This window comes from Colletes latitarsis, chromosome 1 (assembly GCF_051014445.1).
Source record: "Colletes latitarsis isolate SP2378_abdomen chromosome 1, iyColLati1, whole genome shotgun sequence".
In the NCBI taxonomy this organism is placed as follows: domain Eukaryota; kingdom Metazoa; phylum Arthropoda; class Insecta; order Hymenoptera; family Colletidae; genus Colletes; species Colletes latitarsis.
In genome coordinates, this window is record NC_135134.1 from 47,266,936 (window position 1) to 47,286,541 (window position 19,606).

The following is a 19,606-nucleotide window of genomic DNA, read 5'->3' on the forward strand; positions in this document are numbered from 1 at the left end:
GGCAACTTTCACCCGCGGAGAACAAACTTTTACGCGGCACCGATGGCACGGAAAATTGGACTAATCGAATCCGCCGCGCAATATGCATGTCACGCTAATTGCTTCGCCAGCAACGCTTGGAACAACCCGGGATAAATCGGTGGAATAGAAAAAAGATTCAATCTTGGATCGATGAAAAATTGTATCCGTGATCGACGAAAAATCGCGTAATTGCACATCGAAAAGTGCGCACGAAAATTCGCGTAACGTTGAAACAATTGCCGTTGCGCGATTCCGAATTTTCGAATTTCGAACGCGACGCCCCCCCTGCGTCGGTGTCCTTAAAATTACGAAACGATAGCATCGGAATAAAATAGATAATAATCGTTACACGTTATTATGGTAATCGTCACGAACAACGAAAAGGAAAATGTGACTTTTACTTAGGTCCCATTTGTACCTATCGCTAACCGTGCCCCTCGTACTTTCCACCCTCGGCTCTTGTTGCAAACAGGACTATGACCGAGTAGGCGAGGCGTCCACTTAGCGCTAATGCCCCTTTTATTGGTCAAGATTTCAGTCAAAAGCTGAATAGATGCCCGCCTGGCTCGTTCTTCCACATCAGCTTCTCCGAAAAATTAAACGAAGTTATCGACTCAACCCTGTTTCCAAATATTGCGTTCGCTCTTCGTAGATCGGTTTAACGCGTTCATCGCTACGCCGATTTTACGAAAATTTCCCTGGAACACCAAGCTTAATTTTAACCATTTTTTCACATATTGCGTGTTATTCGTGTTTGAATTAAAAAAGAAAAAGAAAAGAAGAATTACCATGCCCGAGATTTGTAAATCGAAAGTTGATATTTCATGAGAAATTGGCATGGCGATCGGCGTGTTGAACGACGTGCTAATGGAAATGTCCAAATGGATTTTTAAATACCGATCGATGTTAATTAATCCGTAACTAATTTCTCTCAGACGATTCTCCGGCGAATTTGACCACCTATCATCGATAACGCTATCCGTGAATATTAATCCCGAATTTTGAACTGTTGTATCATTAACGATACGCTATCGTGTACGTTTTCGCGTATAAAAGAAATTATTCGTTTATCCGCTTACGGTTAATCCGATGGCACTTTTTTAATGAAAAGTATAATGCGTATTTAAGTTTACCATGGTACGTGCAAATCCTCTTTGCTGCTTCCCTTACCCTTCGTTTTTTTTTTTTTTTTTTATGTGAACTCTGAAACGAATGGAGCAAAGCCGGCAAAAAGAATTGGAACGTGAGGTGTAACATATCGAACTGAGTGTTGAAGCCGAGCGAGAGAGCGAGTCGAAAAAAAATTTCGTCTGGAATAACTCGAGGCAGAAAAAGTGAACAAAAAATTTCCATAAAAATGCACCCGCACGTATAATCCGGATGAAGCTTAGCATCGCGCGAAATGGTGTGTCACTGATGGGAATGGCTGAAAAAGCACGAAATTGGTATGTAGAAATGATGGCAATCGAAGACTGTAAAGAGACTCACGGACAGTAACGGTCATACGACTAATTTCAAACGGTATTACTTTACCTAATAGAAATACATTTTGATAGGAAAATATAGTATTTCTTTTATTTAAAATTTATTATGTGATGAATCTATTACAATAAATTTAATCCGTACATTCGAGACGAAACTCGTAATCGTACAAACGTAACGAATTAAATTTTTGTGATAAACATTAAATGTGAGGAGGTCGCCAAAATATTAGTACATTTTATTTAGTTTACTAAATAAAGTTAAAATGTCGAAATATTTTATGAAAATATATATTTATTTCATTATTTATTTTGATACATTCACGACAGTTTGTATATAAATATGGCTTACATTTAATTAGGACCTGAAATTTTGTTTCTGTAATGTATATAGTTCTGTTTCAGTCTCATAGAAGGACAAACTTGATCGCCTTCTTTCGATATTTAACTTCTACATATGTTCTTTACGCGACAAAACATCATTACTGCTAAAATATATAATAGATTTTTCAAAATATATTAATTCGACTAAATGATTTAACAGAATATTAAGGAAATTATTAACGTCAACAAGTATACTGTAGAATATTTTTATTACAAAATATTTCAGATAATGTGTATTGTACTCACTGATGTACGTTCTCACAAAATTTGGAAGATAATGATACCGATAATGATACCGCGTACGCGGTATACACATTACCAAATTTTCATGTTGGACGTAATATTGCAGAAGTTTTATATCTAAATTTTACTGCAAAAATTCATTTGTATAGATCAAACGATTACGGCGCAGAAGAGTTTAGATATAAAGGAAAGTAATATCCTTGAAAACGGAAATGCACAGTTTAGAAAAATATGAACATGGCTATGTTTGTATTAAACAAACTTTCACATCTAAAAAATGCTTACTTAAAAAAATTGATCATTGCGTTTAAAAGTCGAATATGAGATACATTGCCATGAGATCTTAAGTTTTAATAATTACGCATCAGTCTTGAGACTGTTAACTGATTAATAGAATAATCAATAGCAGTAAATTAAGCTTTGTAGATCACAATGTTTCAGTATTTTACGTTCAACAAAATTATTTTGTAACTTAGGCATTTTCGCTAACTGGTCTCTTCTTGTTCTAAAAAATAAACATTTGTCTTCGTTATTGAACGATTGCATGCCAAAAAGTATACGGATGGTCAATGTAATTCTGAAAAAATTCTTACAGTTTGTTTAGATGGTTTGACATCTGCAGTAGTAGTGCGTGTTTTGGATCTTTCTTGTTCCAATTGCGCATGCAAAGATATTACCTCCGATGTTAATTCATCGCGTATTTCTTGTAATTTTGCTACTTCTGCTAATACTGATGCTTTATCCTTCACTAAAAGGTAGAGGCAACGCTATAGATTATATTTACAACGGTATTATTATTATTAATTTCAGGTACCCGCCCATCCCTATTATTAATAAAGCAATATCTGCTTACTTTCTCCATGGGATAATATTTGATAAAGCTTTTTATTTCTCTCTTTGACTTGTGTCAATTCTTCTTTTAAGCTCTCAACATGAGTCCTTAATTGATGAATAATTTCATCCCGTTTTTCCACTTCTACTTTTAGCTGAGCAGACGTGATATCATCATCTATTTTTTTTAGCCTTGCTTTTAACATATCTTTTTCCTTTCCCTTTGTTATTTCGTTTTTCGTTTCTTTTTCAACCCTATCAAAAAATTCTGCATCTACATCTGAAAAATCTTTATTAATTATCTATCGTATTACTTTATTATATGTATTTTATTTATCGAAAATTTGCAATGATAAATAAATATTACCTTTTGCTTTAACATCTCCACAATCAGAAGGTATAACTGTATTTTGAATGGTGTTTGCTCCCATATTGTTGAATTCCTCCAACGACATAGTGGCCTTTTTTGATTTTTTCCCTGATTTCTTATTGATGTCTTGCTCTTTGTCTGACTTTGATGCATTTACTAGTTGTTCTTCATAAGCCAGCTTTGACAGTAAGATGGCTTCGTGTAACTCTTGCTCAAACGTTTCCTCTACAGCCTTAAGGAAATCACAATTGGACGTGATAACACACAACACATATAAATATGTCACTACTGAAACAAAACCTTAGACTTAACAATTTATATTTGAAACTAAGCTACAATTTTCACTCTTATTAGTCAAGCCTGTGCTGTCCTTATTATGGACAATTCTTGGGTGTCATTGCATAAATGTCCAATATAAAAATTACAATTTTATTAAGGAACAAAATCATTTACAAAGCTTTTGCCAAATAAATTTGGTAAAATTAAAAGAATTAATTTATATATTACCATTGTATCTTTCTGTTTCCATTGTTCCCATTGTTGATTTTCATTATTATTGTTGGTCTTTTTCTTTTTCCCCTATAAACAAAACAAAAAACGATTATAAATTAATGCTGTAAAAAGCAAAATAAAAATATTATTTTACAAATACTTCGAGAATGTATGTTTATCGTCACGGTAAATCCTTTAATATTTAAAAAAACGTTATAGAATTCAGTTTTTAACGTCTGAAAATGATTGACATTTACCGTGACTATCAAGAATTAAAATTAGCGATTTGTAGTACGCAACATTCCCGCCACTGTTTTTGTAAGTAAATACTGTGACGTTTTCCGGTTAATCAAAAACAACAAAAAACAACAAAGACTGCACACATAATACCTTGTTTTGTTTTTTCTTGTCATCCTTCTTCGGCTGCTGCTGTTGCTTCGGTTTGTCGTTTTTAGTTTTTTGATTCACCTTTCCGGTGGTAACATTCTTCTGAGTTTTTTTCGGCTTACATTCATCGTCTTCGATGCTGAGCACCGCGAATCTTGACGGAACAGCGGTCGCCATTTCTGTGAACTGTGAATATACGTATTGATAATGAAACTACAGGACTTCCGGTATTGTTACTGCCTCGGGACTCGTAATATTTATCGTGCCCCTCGCTACTGTATCGTATAACAAATAGAAAATGTTTTAACGCGATGCATGTAACTTACGCGTGTATATACTTATTACGTGGAAAGGTATATATAACGAAAAATGAAGAACGTCGTTCAACTACGACATAAACCGGAAACGAATAGTAAACGCTGTTGCAAAACGTCAGCGCTCCTGGCGGAAAATATTATCAATATTATGCTTACCCGCCCGGTGACACACTAGGTCCAACTGTTGAAGAAGAAATATGAACGTCAATCGTCATATTATGTTTCAAAGCTATTTTTTATACACACAAATTTCTAATTGCCTTGTATACACGATCATTGTCTTATGGATCTTATTTTAAGATCCAAATTAGAATAAGAATCTGTATATTACTAATTAATGTGGCAGTCGAAACAAAATAATTCATAATTAAATGTGATTAAACATTCAACGTATTTTAACAAATATACGACGTTGCATACGTACTGGAATACTGTTAACATTATACGTTTGTTGAAATTATGAAAATACAAAATATGGTCTTTCCTTAATCGAATATCTAAACTTTTATTTGTGCAAACATCTTTATTGTTCGAAAATCGAAATGTGGGAAACCTGTATTTCTAAAACTTCGCCTGTCCAAAGATCCTTTCGATAAAAGATTTTAATTTTATCGAATATTTCTATGTTTCACGCTATAATTTAAACTAATGTTGAAAGCATCTTTAGACAGGGACAACTAGTATGGCAATCAATATGTTAAAATAATGTATTGATATTTTAACGATTTTTAATGAATTTAAAGTTTCATATTTTTTCATTTAAACTTTTCGTATGTTGTTCACTAATAATGCATACAAATAGGTATAACAAAAAATTAGCAGAATTTATTTCATACATTTTCTGTATTGAATAGTATTTAAAAAATCCGTCGATATTTGAAGAACTCATTTTCAAAATGAGTTGATATTTCTTCGTGAAAAACTGTTTTTAAAGTGTGTGGAAGTAAGAATGCAAATTTTGAAAAAGCTACAATTAACAGCACTTGAGGAGAACATTCATAAAGAAACGATCTATTGTTTAGTGATCTAGGTTAGAAAATCCCTTTAATAAGAATAAAAACATTACAAGAAAACACTTTTCTTACTTCTCGTAATAATATAATTGTTCTGCTAACAATAACAACTCGCGAGACCCCCTAGGATTCGTAGATTCCAGTTTGAACAACGTTGGATTAACATAATTTCGTTATTCAATTTGATTTTACATTGTATTGTTCTACGATTCTATTTTACATCGTAATGTTGTTATAAAAAAAAAAGAATGTTACAATTATTATGTACTTCGTTTTATAATTTCGTTCATGTACACTGTAAATAATTGTATCTTTCATTACTCCACGAAATAATCCCTTACAATAAGCAAGAATAACTTAAATAAATAAATAAATGCATAAATATAGTTTACATTTAATATCTTGCTTATCGTGTCAAGTCGTACATTATTTATTACATCATATACAATAATAATGTTACATTTTGTACTGTTACAAGTGCATGACAAATTGAACATGACTGTTGAACTTTACTATCAAAAATTATACATGCACAGGGTTCCTAATAACCGTTTTAAAAAGACAAACCGCGAAACGTATGGTAAGTTGTAGGCGTAATATTTTGATCCTTATAACCTTTTATTTTATAATTGTTTTTATATTTTTTGTCGATCGTTGACGGAATATTGCTCGTAAGGAACGAGGTTCGATTGGTTCTATCGTTTCTACGGCGGTCCAACAAAGGTGCCGATGGTTAATTATAAAATTTGTAAAATTATCGAAATAACATAAGCATCGCGAAAGGTTATTAACGCGCGATAGTTGGCAGCCCTGCCGGATCGAGAATCTCGATCAACGAGAGAGAAGGAAGTATCCATCTACACATCCATCCATCCACCGTACGGAGCCCCGTTGCACGTCGGGAAACTGAACATGCACGTACGTCGTACAAGCGACGTAGAGTGTTGAATGTGTCGATTGCGTTCGGGGTTGGCTTGCACTTTTCGCGGTTGTATGTGCGCGCAGCAACGTCGCGTGGTCGGCGATCGAGGTGTCGCAAAGCCTCCTAGTGTATAGTGAATGGGTGATAAAAGGCGAGGTGAAAAGAGAAACTTGTTCTTTTCCTGGGACGCTCGCCAATTCTGGAGGTGCACCGACTCTATTGCGGCGTCGTTCTAACAAACAGCCGGGAGTACCGCAAAGTTCACAACTGTGCATCTGTGTGCGGAGCATCCAATCACGGAATTCGCGGGCTAAGATGCCCGACGTGGCTCTTGTGGACAACGTCGGCATCGAGTCCAGGAACAACGAAGCGGTGCGCGACGAGGGGACCGACGCTCGCTCCTGGTTTCCCGCGAATATACCACCGATTCCATTTTTACGTATACCCGTGCATATGGGCGAACAATTTCTTGTATTTTGAAAAGTCGGACAGTGTTCGCGCAAATTAACTGGCTGTTTTAAAAAAAATATATATATACATATATATATATATATATATTTGTGCTCAATGTTGTAGCACGGATAGTTGCTATTCTGTCTTAAGATAACAACATAAAAACAACGACTATTTACTAACGCACTATTTTTCTCATACGGTTTTAAAGACACATGTTGTGCATAATGTGATTAGAAAAAATATTTTGTGAAGAATGTTTACGGTGCAATTCATAAATCTGGGAAAACGTACATTAATTACAGCTTGGTGAATATCTTCGAAGGGTTCGACAGAAATTACATTAAGTATTCGTGCTTACACCGGTTAATGAAAATATGCATGCAGCTACTAAAAGAGTGTTTTAATATCGGTACATGTATTTTAAGTTCAATGAACTATAAAATGCAAGAATAATAATTACAATGTGCGCAGAAATTTAGAAAGATCGTTTCTTTAATACAGTTTCATATAATAATCATATTAATTTTTCAATGAAATAAAAACACATAGCATCGCAGCGTATGTTAAGACTATATTTTGATGTATAGAATATTTGTTTCGTAATATTATAAATAGAAGCAACTAACATTAAAGGTGCTTGTTAAAAGACAAATGTGAAACGAAAGATCTGCTTTGATTTTCAATGCTAATATTGTGAAAAGATAGAACCAAATATCTTTTTAAGATGTGTGAACAAACAGAGATCAGTTACTTGGATGGGGATGTTGTATGGGTAAAGCTTGGAGCTTGTTGGTGGCCAGGACAAGTTACTGGATTTCATAACTTACCTGAAGATATTCAAGAAGAATTTAAAAAGAAACCTTTGATAGCAGCTGTAAAATTCTTTCAAGAGGATACATAGTAAGCAATTTAATATTTCTATTGTTATGTACACATTGACATATTTATCCTATAAATATGTTTGATATCATTAGCATTTATCATTTATAATACCATTTGTATAACAATTTTCATTGTTTTCAGCGAATTTGTCAAGAATTATCATCAGATTTATAAGTACAATTGCACTCAAAAAGATGATTTCATCAGGAAAGGACTAGGTATACTTTTTACATGCAAATGATTTAAGATACACATTTTTTATGATTTTAGATTTAAAAAAAATATGTTTCATTTAAAAATATGTATTAAATATAATCGTATATTTTATGATGTCACTGCTTGCAGATAAATACAGAAACAAAAGTAGGGATGGCTCTAGGTACATGGATAAATTTCCTGGAGATGTTGAAATGGCTGAAAAGTTAACTGGAGGTGATCCAGATATATTAAGTCATGATAAATTTTGTCCGGAAGAAAAACCGAACATTTCGGCTCTGTTCGGAGATAAAAAAATTACTAAAAAGAAACGAAATCGCGAGGAACTTCCTAGAAGAAGCGACAGTATCGAGGTCGTACGAAAAATTACACACCCACGGTTTTTAAAAGAAAGCGATCATGAAGTTCGAATTCGTCATCAGCCTAGTAGTTTACCGTCTACGCCAAATAGTTCTGGTTCTCCACAATATCCCTGTCATTTGTGCAATTTCACTTCTTCCCGCGTTAACGTTATCATTTGTCATATAAAAAGTCATACGTCTGGCGGTTCGCCAGTGTCAAAATCAAAAGTAAAAACTTATTCTCAATATAGAGGCAGACACCCGGATGTAGATACCCCTAAAAGAAAATACGTCAAAAAAGAAAAAGTTCAGTTAAACAGAAGTAAAGCTCACAGCGAATCTAACAAAAGAAAACAATCTAAACAAAATGAGAAAGTTGCTAAAAAGAAGAAAACAGATCCTAAAATTCGTGATACTATATTGGCGGACTGGGAGGATGAATCAGACGAGGAAATTAGTCTAATTCAGAGTGATAATAGTTTATCGACAAAAAGTCAATTTGATCTTGAAAAATCAGAAGAATCTAATCAAAAGGACAATACAATATCAGATACCACTGAAATTATTGCAGAAACCGAAAAATTACTTAAAGAAACTGAAAAATTAACATCAATTGATTTAATGGAGGACTCTATAAGTGATAGTATTAATACACCAAAAAGTTTGCAATCAAATCTTCCTGATAAAAAATCACCAGAAGAGAAAGACGTGAAAACAGATGATGTTGATATTAACGAATCTACTAACAAATCGCAAAAAGAGAAGGCAATTTTCAGTGCTGATAATGAAAGTAAAATCAAAGCATCAAACAGTGATGATAAAAAGTCATTATTATCTTGTTTTGATTTTCACGAAGAGGAGCCATCTATACCCCCTGTAAGGAAAAAAGCACGCGCGTTTCATCAGAAGAAAGAAATTATAAAAGAATTTGAAATGAGTCAAGCTTTGAAAACGGAACAAGAAAAAGAAGCGGAAAGTAATAAAACTGACGATATTCATGTTAAACCAGAAGAGTTTGTAAAGATAGACACACAAGTATCTTTGAGCGATGAAGACAAACAAACGAGCAATGAGGTTGAACAAACAAAAGAAAAAAATGAATTTGCAAAAATATCATCGGATGTACAAAAATCTGATTCTGGTGCTGGTGATGCAAAATCCGAAATTGTAGAAATATTTGAGGTTAAGAAGGTTGAGGAGGATGAACATAAAAACGCTGTAAATGTTCCAAAAACTTCTGATATACAAGATACTCAAGCAGCAAATATTGATAAAGAATTAACAGTAAATAAAAAATTGGATACGCAAAGTGTATCTGTTGATAATAAACAAGTAGAACCTAAAGATACAGTTACTGATGATAGTACAGAACCTATAAAACAGAAGCCTTCAAAAGAAACTGAAGATATTTTATCTGAACAGTGTACAACAGAAACAGAGGATGAAACGGTTTCCGAGTCTGCTGACACACTTCCTGAACAGAGTGAAAATTCAGATATAGATATGCTAGATCAAGATCAAGCTCCTAATTCTGACTCCCCGAATATTTTATTAAATAATGATGAATTAAAGATTACTCCGCAAGTTCGAAAGCGCAGAGGTAGGCCAAGAAAATCAGAATCAGTTCGTACTAGTACTAGCGGAAATACTAGCGGAAACGAAAGTCCAAGAATAAAGGATAATAAGTACACTAAAAAAATGTTTGAAACATTTGAGGCAGACAGAAGGACTTCTGAATCTGACAGTGAACGTTCGAGCAGCGGCAGAAAACGTAAACCGAATAAAAAATATTTAGGAACTAGTATATACCTACAAGATGTGGATCAAAAAATACATAAAACTGACGAAAGTCAATCTGAAAATGAAGAAACGAGCTCTGAAAAAATAAAAAATAAATCAAGGAGGAATAAAAAGTTATCAGTAATTGAGAAAAAAATAAATGAAGATAGTAAGCTTGAACAACAAAAAGAGTTGGAAATTTCTTGTAATGTATTGGATGCACCAGAGAATAATGTTAATGTTTCTAGTATAAAATTAAAGGATGATTTAACTGAAAATAATTCATGCAAAAATCAAATGGTAATAGAGGTAGATAAAGAACTAAGTGACAATCAATCTACCATTGAGAGTTCTGAAAAATTGCAAGTATCTCCAGAAAAGAGCAATTCTCCGAAAGAATCTGAAACGTGTATACTTACTAGGGATACGGAAACGTCAATAACAGAAAATATTAATCAAAGTGAAATTATAACACCTGAATTTGACGAAACAAAAGATGATGATATGGAAACTGATCATACATTACCTTTGAGCAGTATTCATCAAGAAGAACTAGAAGAAGATGTAAGAATGGAATCATCAAATACACTTCAGTTGGAACTTTCACCAGAGAAGGAAGTATCTCCTCAACAATCAGATACCCTAAAACCTGTCGATATGCTACCGCCTAAAAAATCTCAAATAAAAAAATTCGAGCTATCGCAAATTGATTTTTTTGACACTGATGTTTCTACCAATAAAAGTACCGTAGAGTCTGAATTAGATAGTGGGCAAGAAAAAGTGAAAGATTCAAATATCGAAATAATTAAAACTAACACAGACTCGGAAACAGTTAGTTCTTTGAAACAAGAAGATCTTCCTTCAGAAATACTTGAACAGAATGTAGTAAATGAAGAAATTGTGAATGATACACCAAAAGAAGAGAATGAAGAAGAAGTTATGAAAGAAACTGTAGCAATAAATCAGGAAATTCATAATGTAGAAGTGGAAACATCCGATAACCAAGAACAAGAACTTAAATTGGAAAATTCAGAACAAATATCCAAAGAAGCGCCAAGCGTAGTTAATGAGCAACAAATTCAAAAAAAATCATCTATGGAAACACGGTACAAAGGAAAATTTACGCCGGAAACGGGTGCTAAAGTAAAGAAAGATAAAGAATCGTTTCCAGAAGAAAAGACGACAAATACGTTTCAAGAAGCTTTTTTGAAAACTCTACACATGGATAAGAAAAAAGGTATTGTAGATGATCCAGAAATTACTGGGAAAGGAAAGAAAATTAAGAAACCAGTAAAAAAGAAACTTGAAAACGAAAAAGATATAAATATTTTACCTGTGACAACTCAAGATGTAAAACCTGACGACGATTTAAGTAAAAAGTTAGAAACTATTCATAACAGTCAAGCTCAGGAAAATAATTCTCAAGTAACAGTCGTGAGCAATTTTGAAGGTATAGAAGTCATAGTTGATCAGAATCTTGAAATTGATACAAAAGTGGATGATAATATATTACAAAACGTTGATCAGCTCGCATCGTCATCGACTGAATTTGGCATTATGTCCAAGTCACTAACGCAATACCCTACCGCTGAGGACAGCTCTAAATCTATTAGCTTAGACATACAAAAGTTAGACGAATCTTCAAGAATGTCTATGTCTACACCGTCGCCATCATCTGATGTTACAGTACCAGTGAAAAAACGTGAAATGCCACGAATAATTGAAAATGTTACGTTAACCGAACCTATGCAGATTTTGAAATCAAAGTTACTGGATAAATTGCCACAGAAAGGAGTGAAGCATAAACTAGAAACAGATAATATAAAAAAAGGCGATCAGAAAGGTAGTCCAAAGACAAAGATAATGAAAATTGAATCTCTTTCGCCAAACGCCAAAATGAAAACTGGTCAAAAGGTTACATCACCTCATCTATCTTTGACTAAAAAATTACAAGTATTGAAGGCTGAGGAAGCAGAAACAGTCGCAATGATGGAAGCACAAAACGAACAGTTAAATGTAAAAACATCGAAAACTGCTACTGCAACAACTACAACTGAGAAATATATTCAACAAAGTTCTCAGAGCCTGGCAGACATGGAACTTGATATAAACTCAATGCCGTTTGTCTTGAGCGAAGATGTTTTAACTCCCGAAAGCATCGAACAAATGCCTGTTGTTATATCCTCTATTATACCTGCATCTAGTACAATACCAGCAACTTTGTCTTTTACACCTACCACGCAAATAGTGACACCTACTCAGGCTCATTTTAAATTGAACGAAAGTACAACTGAGCTATCGCCTACGAAGAAAAAAAGCGGTACTCCTGCAATTTTGAAAAATAAAAGTAAAGCAAAACCAACAATTACGAGTATAAAAACGTTAGTGCCGCCACTTACCGGTGGTGTAAAAGGTTTAAAATTTCAAAGTGCGCCAGCAACAAGCAAAGTTCCTCCTCTATTGACACAGAAGGGAACACCAAGTAAATATGTCGTTGTTCAAACATCTGGAGGACAGCAATTACGTTATAGTGTTCAGGGGAAAACTAGCACGCAACAAAAGATTGCTATACCGTCTGGTAAAAGTACTGGAAATACACAAATAGTTCAACAAGGGGGCAAAGTTGTTATATTAACGTCAGCGCAATCTGGTCAAACCAAAATGTTACCTTTAAATATTTCCAAATCGTTAGGTGGTAAAGTTCAAAGAATTATGACAAGTAAAGGTCAAGTACTCTGCCCTATCAGCCCACAGGGTATTATAAATTCAAAAACAATAATTGCTCCAAAAGGGGATGGTGTTTCACCAACAACATCTAAGCTTCCTACTGGCCATAAGATTATTAATACACAAAGTATAATAGCGTCAAAGGGGGTACTGACTCCAATTTCGGGAACGATTGCCAAGACGGCTCTGTTGGGAACCTTATCTCAAGGAATACTTACAAAAGGTGGAATTTATACCCCAATAAGCGCTTCTACTTTGAGCGGAAAAACTATTATTGGGTCAAAAACTTTAGTTACAAAAGGTACAACCATTTTGTCTCCACAGAACTTAGGTACCTCGAAAGCTATTTTAACTCCTATATCTCAAGCTATTAGTACAAAAACAATTTTAAGTCCTCAAGGCATCGTAAGTACTAAAGCTACTGTTTTGACGCCAATAACCGGGCAACAAGTAAAAGCTATTGCGGCAAAAAGTCCATCGAAAGGCAGCAAGGTACATTATCAATCTGTACAACAAAAGGTGCAATTACCTATGTTACAAAAATCGCAAAAAGTTTCAATGTCTTCGCAAGGAAGATCTGGACAACTAAAGGCTGCAAGTAATACAGTAGTATTACCGAATACTGCGCCTGCACAAAAGACTGGACAGCAAGGAAAGAGAGTAATGAAACAAACAGTTGTACAGCAAAATATCTCATCTCAAGGCAGTACGCAACAGGCAATAGGTATTAATCCACAGATTCAACACAAAGGAAAAGCTGTATCTTTGTCGTCTATACAGAAAGTAATTGTGCCTCGTGGTGCACGGCAAGCAAAAACGCAACAAAAAATATTTGTTCAAAAAGTACAAGAACCTGCAGTCACGACTGTACAAAGTATTCACACGAAACAAACAACACTAACAAGTGTGCCAAGTATGTCTAAGACAATGACTGAGCAAAAGCAAGCAATCGGTAGTGCTACAAACATAAAAACTACTACAAAGGGTCACATAATAAATAAGAATACCCAACAACAGAAAAATTTATTAAATATCGCCATGAATTCGGCAACTACGACCAATGTAAATGCAAATCTTTCTACACATTTATCACTTTCTCCACTCGAACCTATTGAGCCTGATAGAAAATTAAAAGTAGAAAGCGTAGTTGCTGAAACTGCGCAGAAAGAACAACTTAAAGTAGAAAAGTTTAACATTGAGAAAGGTAGTGAGATAGAAAAAATAGAAGAACCAAAAATAGCAACACAACCGCAAATAATGGCTTTACCGACAGAAAGCAGCGACGGAACGCAAACTTATGTTTTAGTAACTATCGATGAGCAGGGACAGATACAGCCACTCGATAATAATACTCTTATGTCATTAGAAGGCACTACGCAAAATCCAGATGGCACAAGAACTTTGTACATAGATCCTAGTTCATTAGGAGAAGCAGGCACATTAGACAACATTGTTCTACAATTTGACAGTGGTGTATTGCCAAATATACAATCTAGTGTTACAGAGCCCACTCAGACAATTATATCAGAAAGTTTCCCTACTTCAGAAGTAATACAAACGTCAAATCAAGATATTCTAGCAGCTGCTCTGGCTAATACAGATTTCCAACAAGAAATTAGTTTATCAGATAATCCAGCAGGAAGTGTAATGACTACTGGTTTAACTCAAACGAGTTTGATTAATCAGACTATTTTACAATCGACTATCATCCCTCCCACCGAGCCAATATCATCTGCCTCTGTACTTGAAACATCATTGACTCTAAACCAACCTATAATGACTCCACTAGAGGTGCCTAGTAATTTACCGATACAGTCAGAATCAACTCCGACTTCTACTGTAGCAACTATTCCGTCTTCTCTCGAATTACCAATAACGATCACAAATCCTAACATTTCTTACATTTCAACCGGAGAAGCACAGATTCAGATTCCTGGCAACTCTATGCCAGATATTGGAGAAATCATGGAAAGTCCGAGTACAGCGGAAATCACTCCAACAGAAATTCCTGCAAGTACTCAGTACCTAGTGTTACCGAATTTGGAAAGTAACATCGCTGTAGATACCCAGAATGTACAAAATGATGCTATTTCAATGCCTAGTGTTTCATATTCAGTTTCAATACCGAACAATATGGTTTTACAAGGTTCGCAAGTTCAAACTACTCCTTCAATGCCTATAATAGATGATACTTATACTGAAAATGTGCAATTTGCTTCTACCATAGAATCATCGATAACAACAGAACAAACTTTTGTAGATGTACCTGTTTCCGAGATGCTTGTTTCGAAACCGCCTGTTTCTACAGAAAGTATACAATCGCAAGATATTACTGTAACATCAGACATGATAGTAACTCACGATGTTCCTGTATCTTCTCAAGAATCTATTGTATCAACGAATGAATCTTCTATTTTAAGCGAAGAACAAGACACAGTAATATCTTTGCAGGAAGAGATCTCTTCTCAAGAAATACCCACTAAATCGGAAGTGATGGTCTTGCAAGAAACAATTGTTGAAGAAGATAGTTCCAATGTTGTAGTGGGTAGTCAAAGTGAAGAAGTTAGTAATAACGATAGTATAGAACATGTACAAATTGCGGAACAACCAGACGAATCGACGACGAACAATGTATCGATAATAGATGAAACTGCTTTAGTTACATCCGAATCCAGTGGAAAAATGTCACCTGTAGAACATACGAGCTTCGAGGTATCAGATTCGAATGAAATAAATATGGATAGTTCGCAACAATCAAAACATGTAGAAAAATTTAAAGAATTGAATTTGAATGAACAATCTAATAATAAAGTTCCCTCTCCTGAATCCGAAGAACAAGCTGCAACATCGAACGAAGTAGAAATTGCTCAAGAGACAGCGCAAATTTTACCTTCGGAATCGTTGAACCGTTTAGATGAGCAGAGTATGGATGTAGATGAAGTTATCGAGTCTAATATTCACGCTGCGAGTACAATAAAAGAAGACTGCCAAAGAGACGAACCGTCGTCTCAGGGAGAATCAGATTCGGTTCAAAGAAATTTAGAATTACATTTTGAAGAAACGAATTCAGAGACTAATCATGAAACGCCGTCACAGTCGTACGAACAATTTGGTATAGCAGTGACTACTGATTCTACAGATTTACCTAGTCAATCTGCTACAAAATCAGAAAATTCGAGAGAGCCTTCGCAATCAATAACGTACGAAACCATGGAAACAGACGAAGAGGCAATTGTTACAGAGCCACCAAGTCAATCATTTGAACATTCAAAAATTAACGAAGCTTCTCAATCGTACGAAACTTCTGCAGAAGCAAGCACGAACGCGCCTACGCAGTCCTTTAACGAACTTTTGCAAAGTCAAGAGGAGAGATCAACCGTGGACGAAGCAATAGACGATCAAACTTTTCCCACGCAAAGCTACGAAGTTGGTAAAGCAGAAAATATTTCAGAAAATCTAGAGACAGACACTGAAATTAGTCAAGAAGGGAACATGCCGTCTCAGTCTAATGACATTGGTGCTGACGGTATTGGTACATCCTCAGTTTCTACAAATAATTCTGGACTTAACGAAGACGAAACAGCCAGTTCGTCTTATGTTCCAGAAACCCCAGAGAATCAAGAAAGAGATCCAGATCAAGAAAGTGCAATAAGTACGTCATCTTGTGAGATTCCACCTTGCGCAGAATTAAATATTGCGTCATCTAGTGCAGAGCACATAAGTATCCATGACAATGGAATACCTGATATACCTACATCTTCGTATAATTTAAATCCAGACATCTCATCAACTCACGTGGATTCTGTACCAACTTCTAGTTTCGAGGAACAGAATGTATCTACTTCTTATGAAGTGCCAATCTCGATGCCTGGCCTAGAAGATACTCCCTCCCAGAATTTTGTTACTGAAAGCACAGATCATAGAAATGAACCTTCTAGTTATTATGCCCATCACCAAGAAGTAACAGCAAGTTATTATGAATCAGTAGGTCAGGAAACAAATTCTAGGCTGGGTGATGATCCCCAAGAGGAGGTCACCCCGAGTTATTACGAGGGTAACCCACAAGAAGCAAGCCAGAGTTATTTTACTCCAGAAGAAGCTACGCCGAGTTACTCCAGCCATAATGTTTCGCCTAGTTATTACGATCACAGACCAGAAAGCGAAGCAAGTCAAAGTTACTATTCTACAGATGATATAGAAAAAACAGAGCAATCCTCACAGAATATCGAGGCTTCGCAAAGTTTTTATCAGGAACAATCGGATGAATTAAAATTAAGGCAACAGGGAGAAGCTACTCCAACATATACAGAAAGATACCCGGTTGATTATACATTGGAGAATTCACCAATAGAAAGGCACGATCTTGTAGAAAGTTCTGTACCAGCCACCAGGCCTACAGAAAGGTAATACATTATGATAGGAAATAGCATTGTGCTATAAGGAGAGTCCTTGTTTTCATAGACTATCAGACATTACAGCCATTGATTGATAAACTCGAATCTATTTTCAAGTGTAAATATAATATTAAGATGATAAGTGACTAGATATAAGATTAAAATTAGATTCTTACTATAATTTATATCTCTATGAATAAATAAATAAATATATATATATATAAATGTGTGTATATACACATATATACACACACCCACACACATACACGCATGTAACGCAATGCGTGTATATGTATATATATCGACAGCGGATATAATCCGTAAATAGAAATCGGTACGTAAGCAATGTAATTACAAAGAAGAAATATGGTTTTATTACAAAGACACTATGATCTAATTATTGTTTAATGTATTGAAGTAGTATCACCATTTCAATATAATACATTCACAGTTTTTTTTTTTTCGTTCTCCAAGCTGAACACGTTAACATTTCGGCATGTAACAAATTCATTACTATTATGCATTTTTAATTACTTTGCACATGCAATGTGTATATTGTAAAATTTCGTTATGGATCATTGGAGTAGTGGTAAGATCTATCGATTACTTGTTTTCATTATGTAATTAACGCATCGAAAATACGTTCGTGATTTTAATAATTCGTTTTGCAGTCATGCCAAACGAGTAAATATAAAACGACTGTAAAATATTTATACTTTGTCGTAGTTCTTATTAAAAATGATCAGAGTTATAAGACTTTACTACTACTCCGTAGTGTCGAGTCGTAACGAGCGATTTTTCGTCTGACACCCGAAGAACATCAGCTCGAGTGATTGTATAAAAATAAATGCACAATGTATCTTCAATAAAGTACCAGTAATGTACGCCTCAAAATATTTGTAAAATACAAGTAAAGACTTTTTTGGGCTATCATTTGAAGACTTAATTTTTCAGATAAGTTTTTTCACTATCCTTCTCTTTCGCTCAATAAGCTGCCTGCTGATAGAAATTTTTTAATGTTGCAATTAATCACAGGTGCAAGTGATTGAGCGGATCAAGGATCGTGTTATTAGACATACAGCGTTTACTTTGTAGGTAGTAGTTTACATTATGAGAAATAAAGAAGCCTATTATTTCAAATATAATGATGTGTAATCTGTGTGTTGAAGTGTAAAGGATAAAAACGATTTATTAGGGAATCTATCGTGTTTGAGATAAGTTCATACTCTTACGGAGCGTGATTTTTAAATAAAATATTCTAAAAATTGTAAACAAAATAACTTAATTTTTGTTAAATTAAATTAACCTAAATATTAAATACTACGTGAGTGAATAAATTTATACAATGAATGAATGAAATTACATTTTAATGGTTCTTAAATATATCTTATAAATCTCAAACAAGACAGATTTGCCAACATATCCTAATAGAAATGATTATATTATATTCTTTATAAACTCATGTTATTAAAAATAAATCTGTTTTTATTTCTCGTGGCGTTTTCAATCACGTCCACGTGTGTACATATTATGTATTATGTTATTGTGGGGCAGGGGGGGGGGCGAGAAAAAGTTATTAATGTCGCACTAAAAGGAAAATACAAAGTTGGTAAAATGTTTTGTTTCAACCAGATCAATATTCTAAGATGGACTGAATTATTAATATTTTTTAATTGCTCTTTCAATTCAATTGATACATATATTTATGCATGTATATATGTTCATATATGTACCTACATTAATATACATGCATATATATCTTTCACTAGAAAGAGTTACACTACAAAAATGTCTGTACCTATAAATAGTATATAATACTGTGAGATGGGGAAAATATAGTTACATTTTCTATTAAACCTTTCTGATACAATCGTAAGTTGGGATATGTGTGATGCTTCATTGAAGTAATTCAAATCTAAGTGACATAAAGTGATACTGCATAAATTAGCATTGCTGCGTTCTTATATCAATAACAATTTGATATTTTCATCACTAACACAATTATCTTTTTATTTCTACAGTGTGCACCACATACACGATTGTAACTAAGAGATAATATAAATATATGAATATTTACGTAACAAATTATATGTATGTACAATGAATGTTTTTGGTTTTATTATTTAAAAATTTCCCATTACAATAAATCTGTAAAATAATAACATTTAATCTTCTTTTAGTCTGTTTTCATAACTAAGAAATTTGCAAATAAATATCTACGAAAAATTTGTATTTAGAATATCTTCCCTGTAAACTGTATTTTTAAGAAGATTGTTAAAAACTATCGTTTACATATGTTATATATCTTAGATTTTCTTGATTAATTAGATCGTATGACCATTAATTACTA

The 19,606-nt window shown here is 34.1% G+C and overlaps 2 protein-coding genes across 7 annotated transcripts; one reads left to right on the forward strand and one right to left on the reverse strand.

Annotated features, from left to right (window-relative positions):
* Nucleotides 1-2,076: 2,076 nt before the first annotated feature.
* Nucleotides 2,077-4,658, reverse strand: LOC143346622 (G kinase-anchoring protein 1-B). Of its 4 annotated transcripts, XR_013080488.1 has the most exons (8): nt 4,536-4,658; nt 4,213-4,395; nt 3,838-3,909; nt 3,328-3,562; nt 2,983-3,249; nt 2,723-2,877; nt 2,415-2,634; nt 2,077-2,328 (listed from the first exon to the last, which is right to left on the reverse strand). XR_013080488.1 is itself a non-coding variant. In XM_076775048.1 (7 exons), exons 2-7 carry the CDS (start codon nt 4,384-4,386, stop codon nt 2,602-2,604), a joined length of 927 nt encoding a protein of 308 aa, XP_076631163.1. In that variant the 5' UTR covers nt 4,387-4,395; nt 4,536-4,658; the 3' UTR covers nt 2,077-2,601. The 4 variants fall into 4 exon arrangements, 3 of the variants coding, with proteins under 3 accessions (XP_076631163.1, XP_076631044.1, XP_076631252.1); XM_076775048.1 differs by having other exon boundaries at nt 2,077-2,634; nt 2,983-3,240; XM_076774929.1 differs by having other exon boundaries at nt 2,077-2,634.
* Nucleotides 4,659-6,376: 1,718 nt separating this feature from the next.
* On the forward strand, nt 6,377-19,362 carry LOC143344650 (uncharacterized). 3 transcript variants are annotated; one of them, XM_076770924.1, is made up of 4 exons: nt 6,377-7,817; nt 7,941-8,017; nt 8,145-15,008; nt 15,090-19,362. In XM_076770924.1, the coding sequence occupies exons 1-4, from the start codon at nt 7,642-7,644 to the stop codon at nt 17,267-17,269; spliced, it is 9,297 nt and encodes a 3,098-aa protein (XP_076627039.1). In that variant the 5' UTR covers nt 6,377-7,641; the 3' UTR covers nt 17,270-19,362. The 3 variants fall into 3 exon arrangements, with proteins under 3 accessions (XP_076627039.1, XP_076627047.1, XP_076627030.1); XM_076770932.1 differs by having other exon boundaries at nt 15,123-19,362; XM_076770915.1 differs by having other exon boundaries at nt 8,145-19,362.
* Nucleotides 19,363-19,606: the final 244 nt, after the last annotated feature.

Bases quoted from the DNA above. Each gene is read 5' to 3' on its own strand.
- LOC143346622 (XM_076774929.1), bottom strand. From the start codon at position 4,386: ATGGCGACCGCTGTTCCGTCAAGATTCGCGGTGCTCAGCATCGAAGAC. The intron at 3,563-3,837 runs GTAATATATAAA...GATTTCCTTAAG, and splicing joins GGAAACAGAAAGATACAATG to GCTGTAGAGGAAACGTTTGA. The intron at 3,250-3,327 runs GTAATATTTATT...TAATTAATAAAG, and splicing joins TGGAGATGTTAAAGCAAAAG to ATTTTTCAGATGTAGATGCA.
- LOC143344650 (XM_076770915.1), top strand. From the start codon at position 7,642: ATGTGTGAACAAACAGAGATCAGTTACTTGGATGGGGATGTTGTATGG. The intron at 7,818-7,940 runs GTAAGCAATTTA...CATTGTTTTCAG, and splicing joins TTCTTTCAAGAGGATACATA to CGAATTTGTCAAGAATTATC. The intron at 8,018-8,144 runs GTATACTTTTTA...CACTGCTTGCAG, and splicing joins TTTCATCAGGAAAGGACTAG to ATAAATACAGAAACAAAAGT.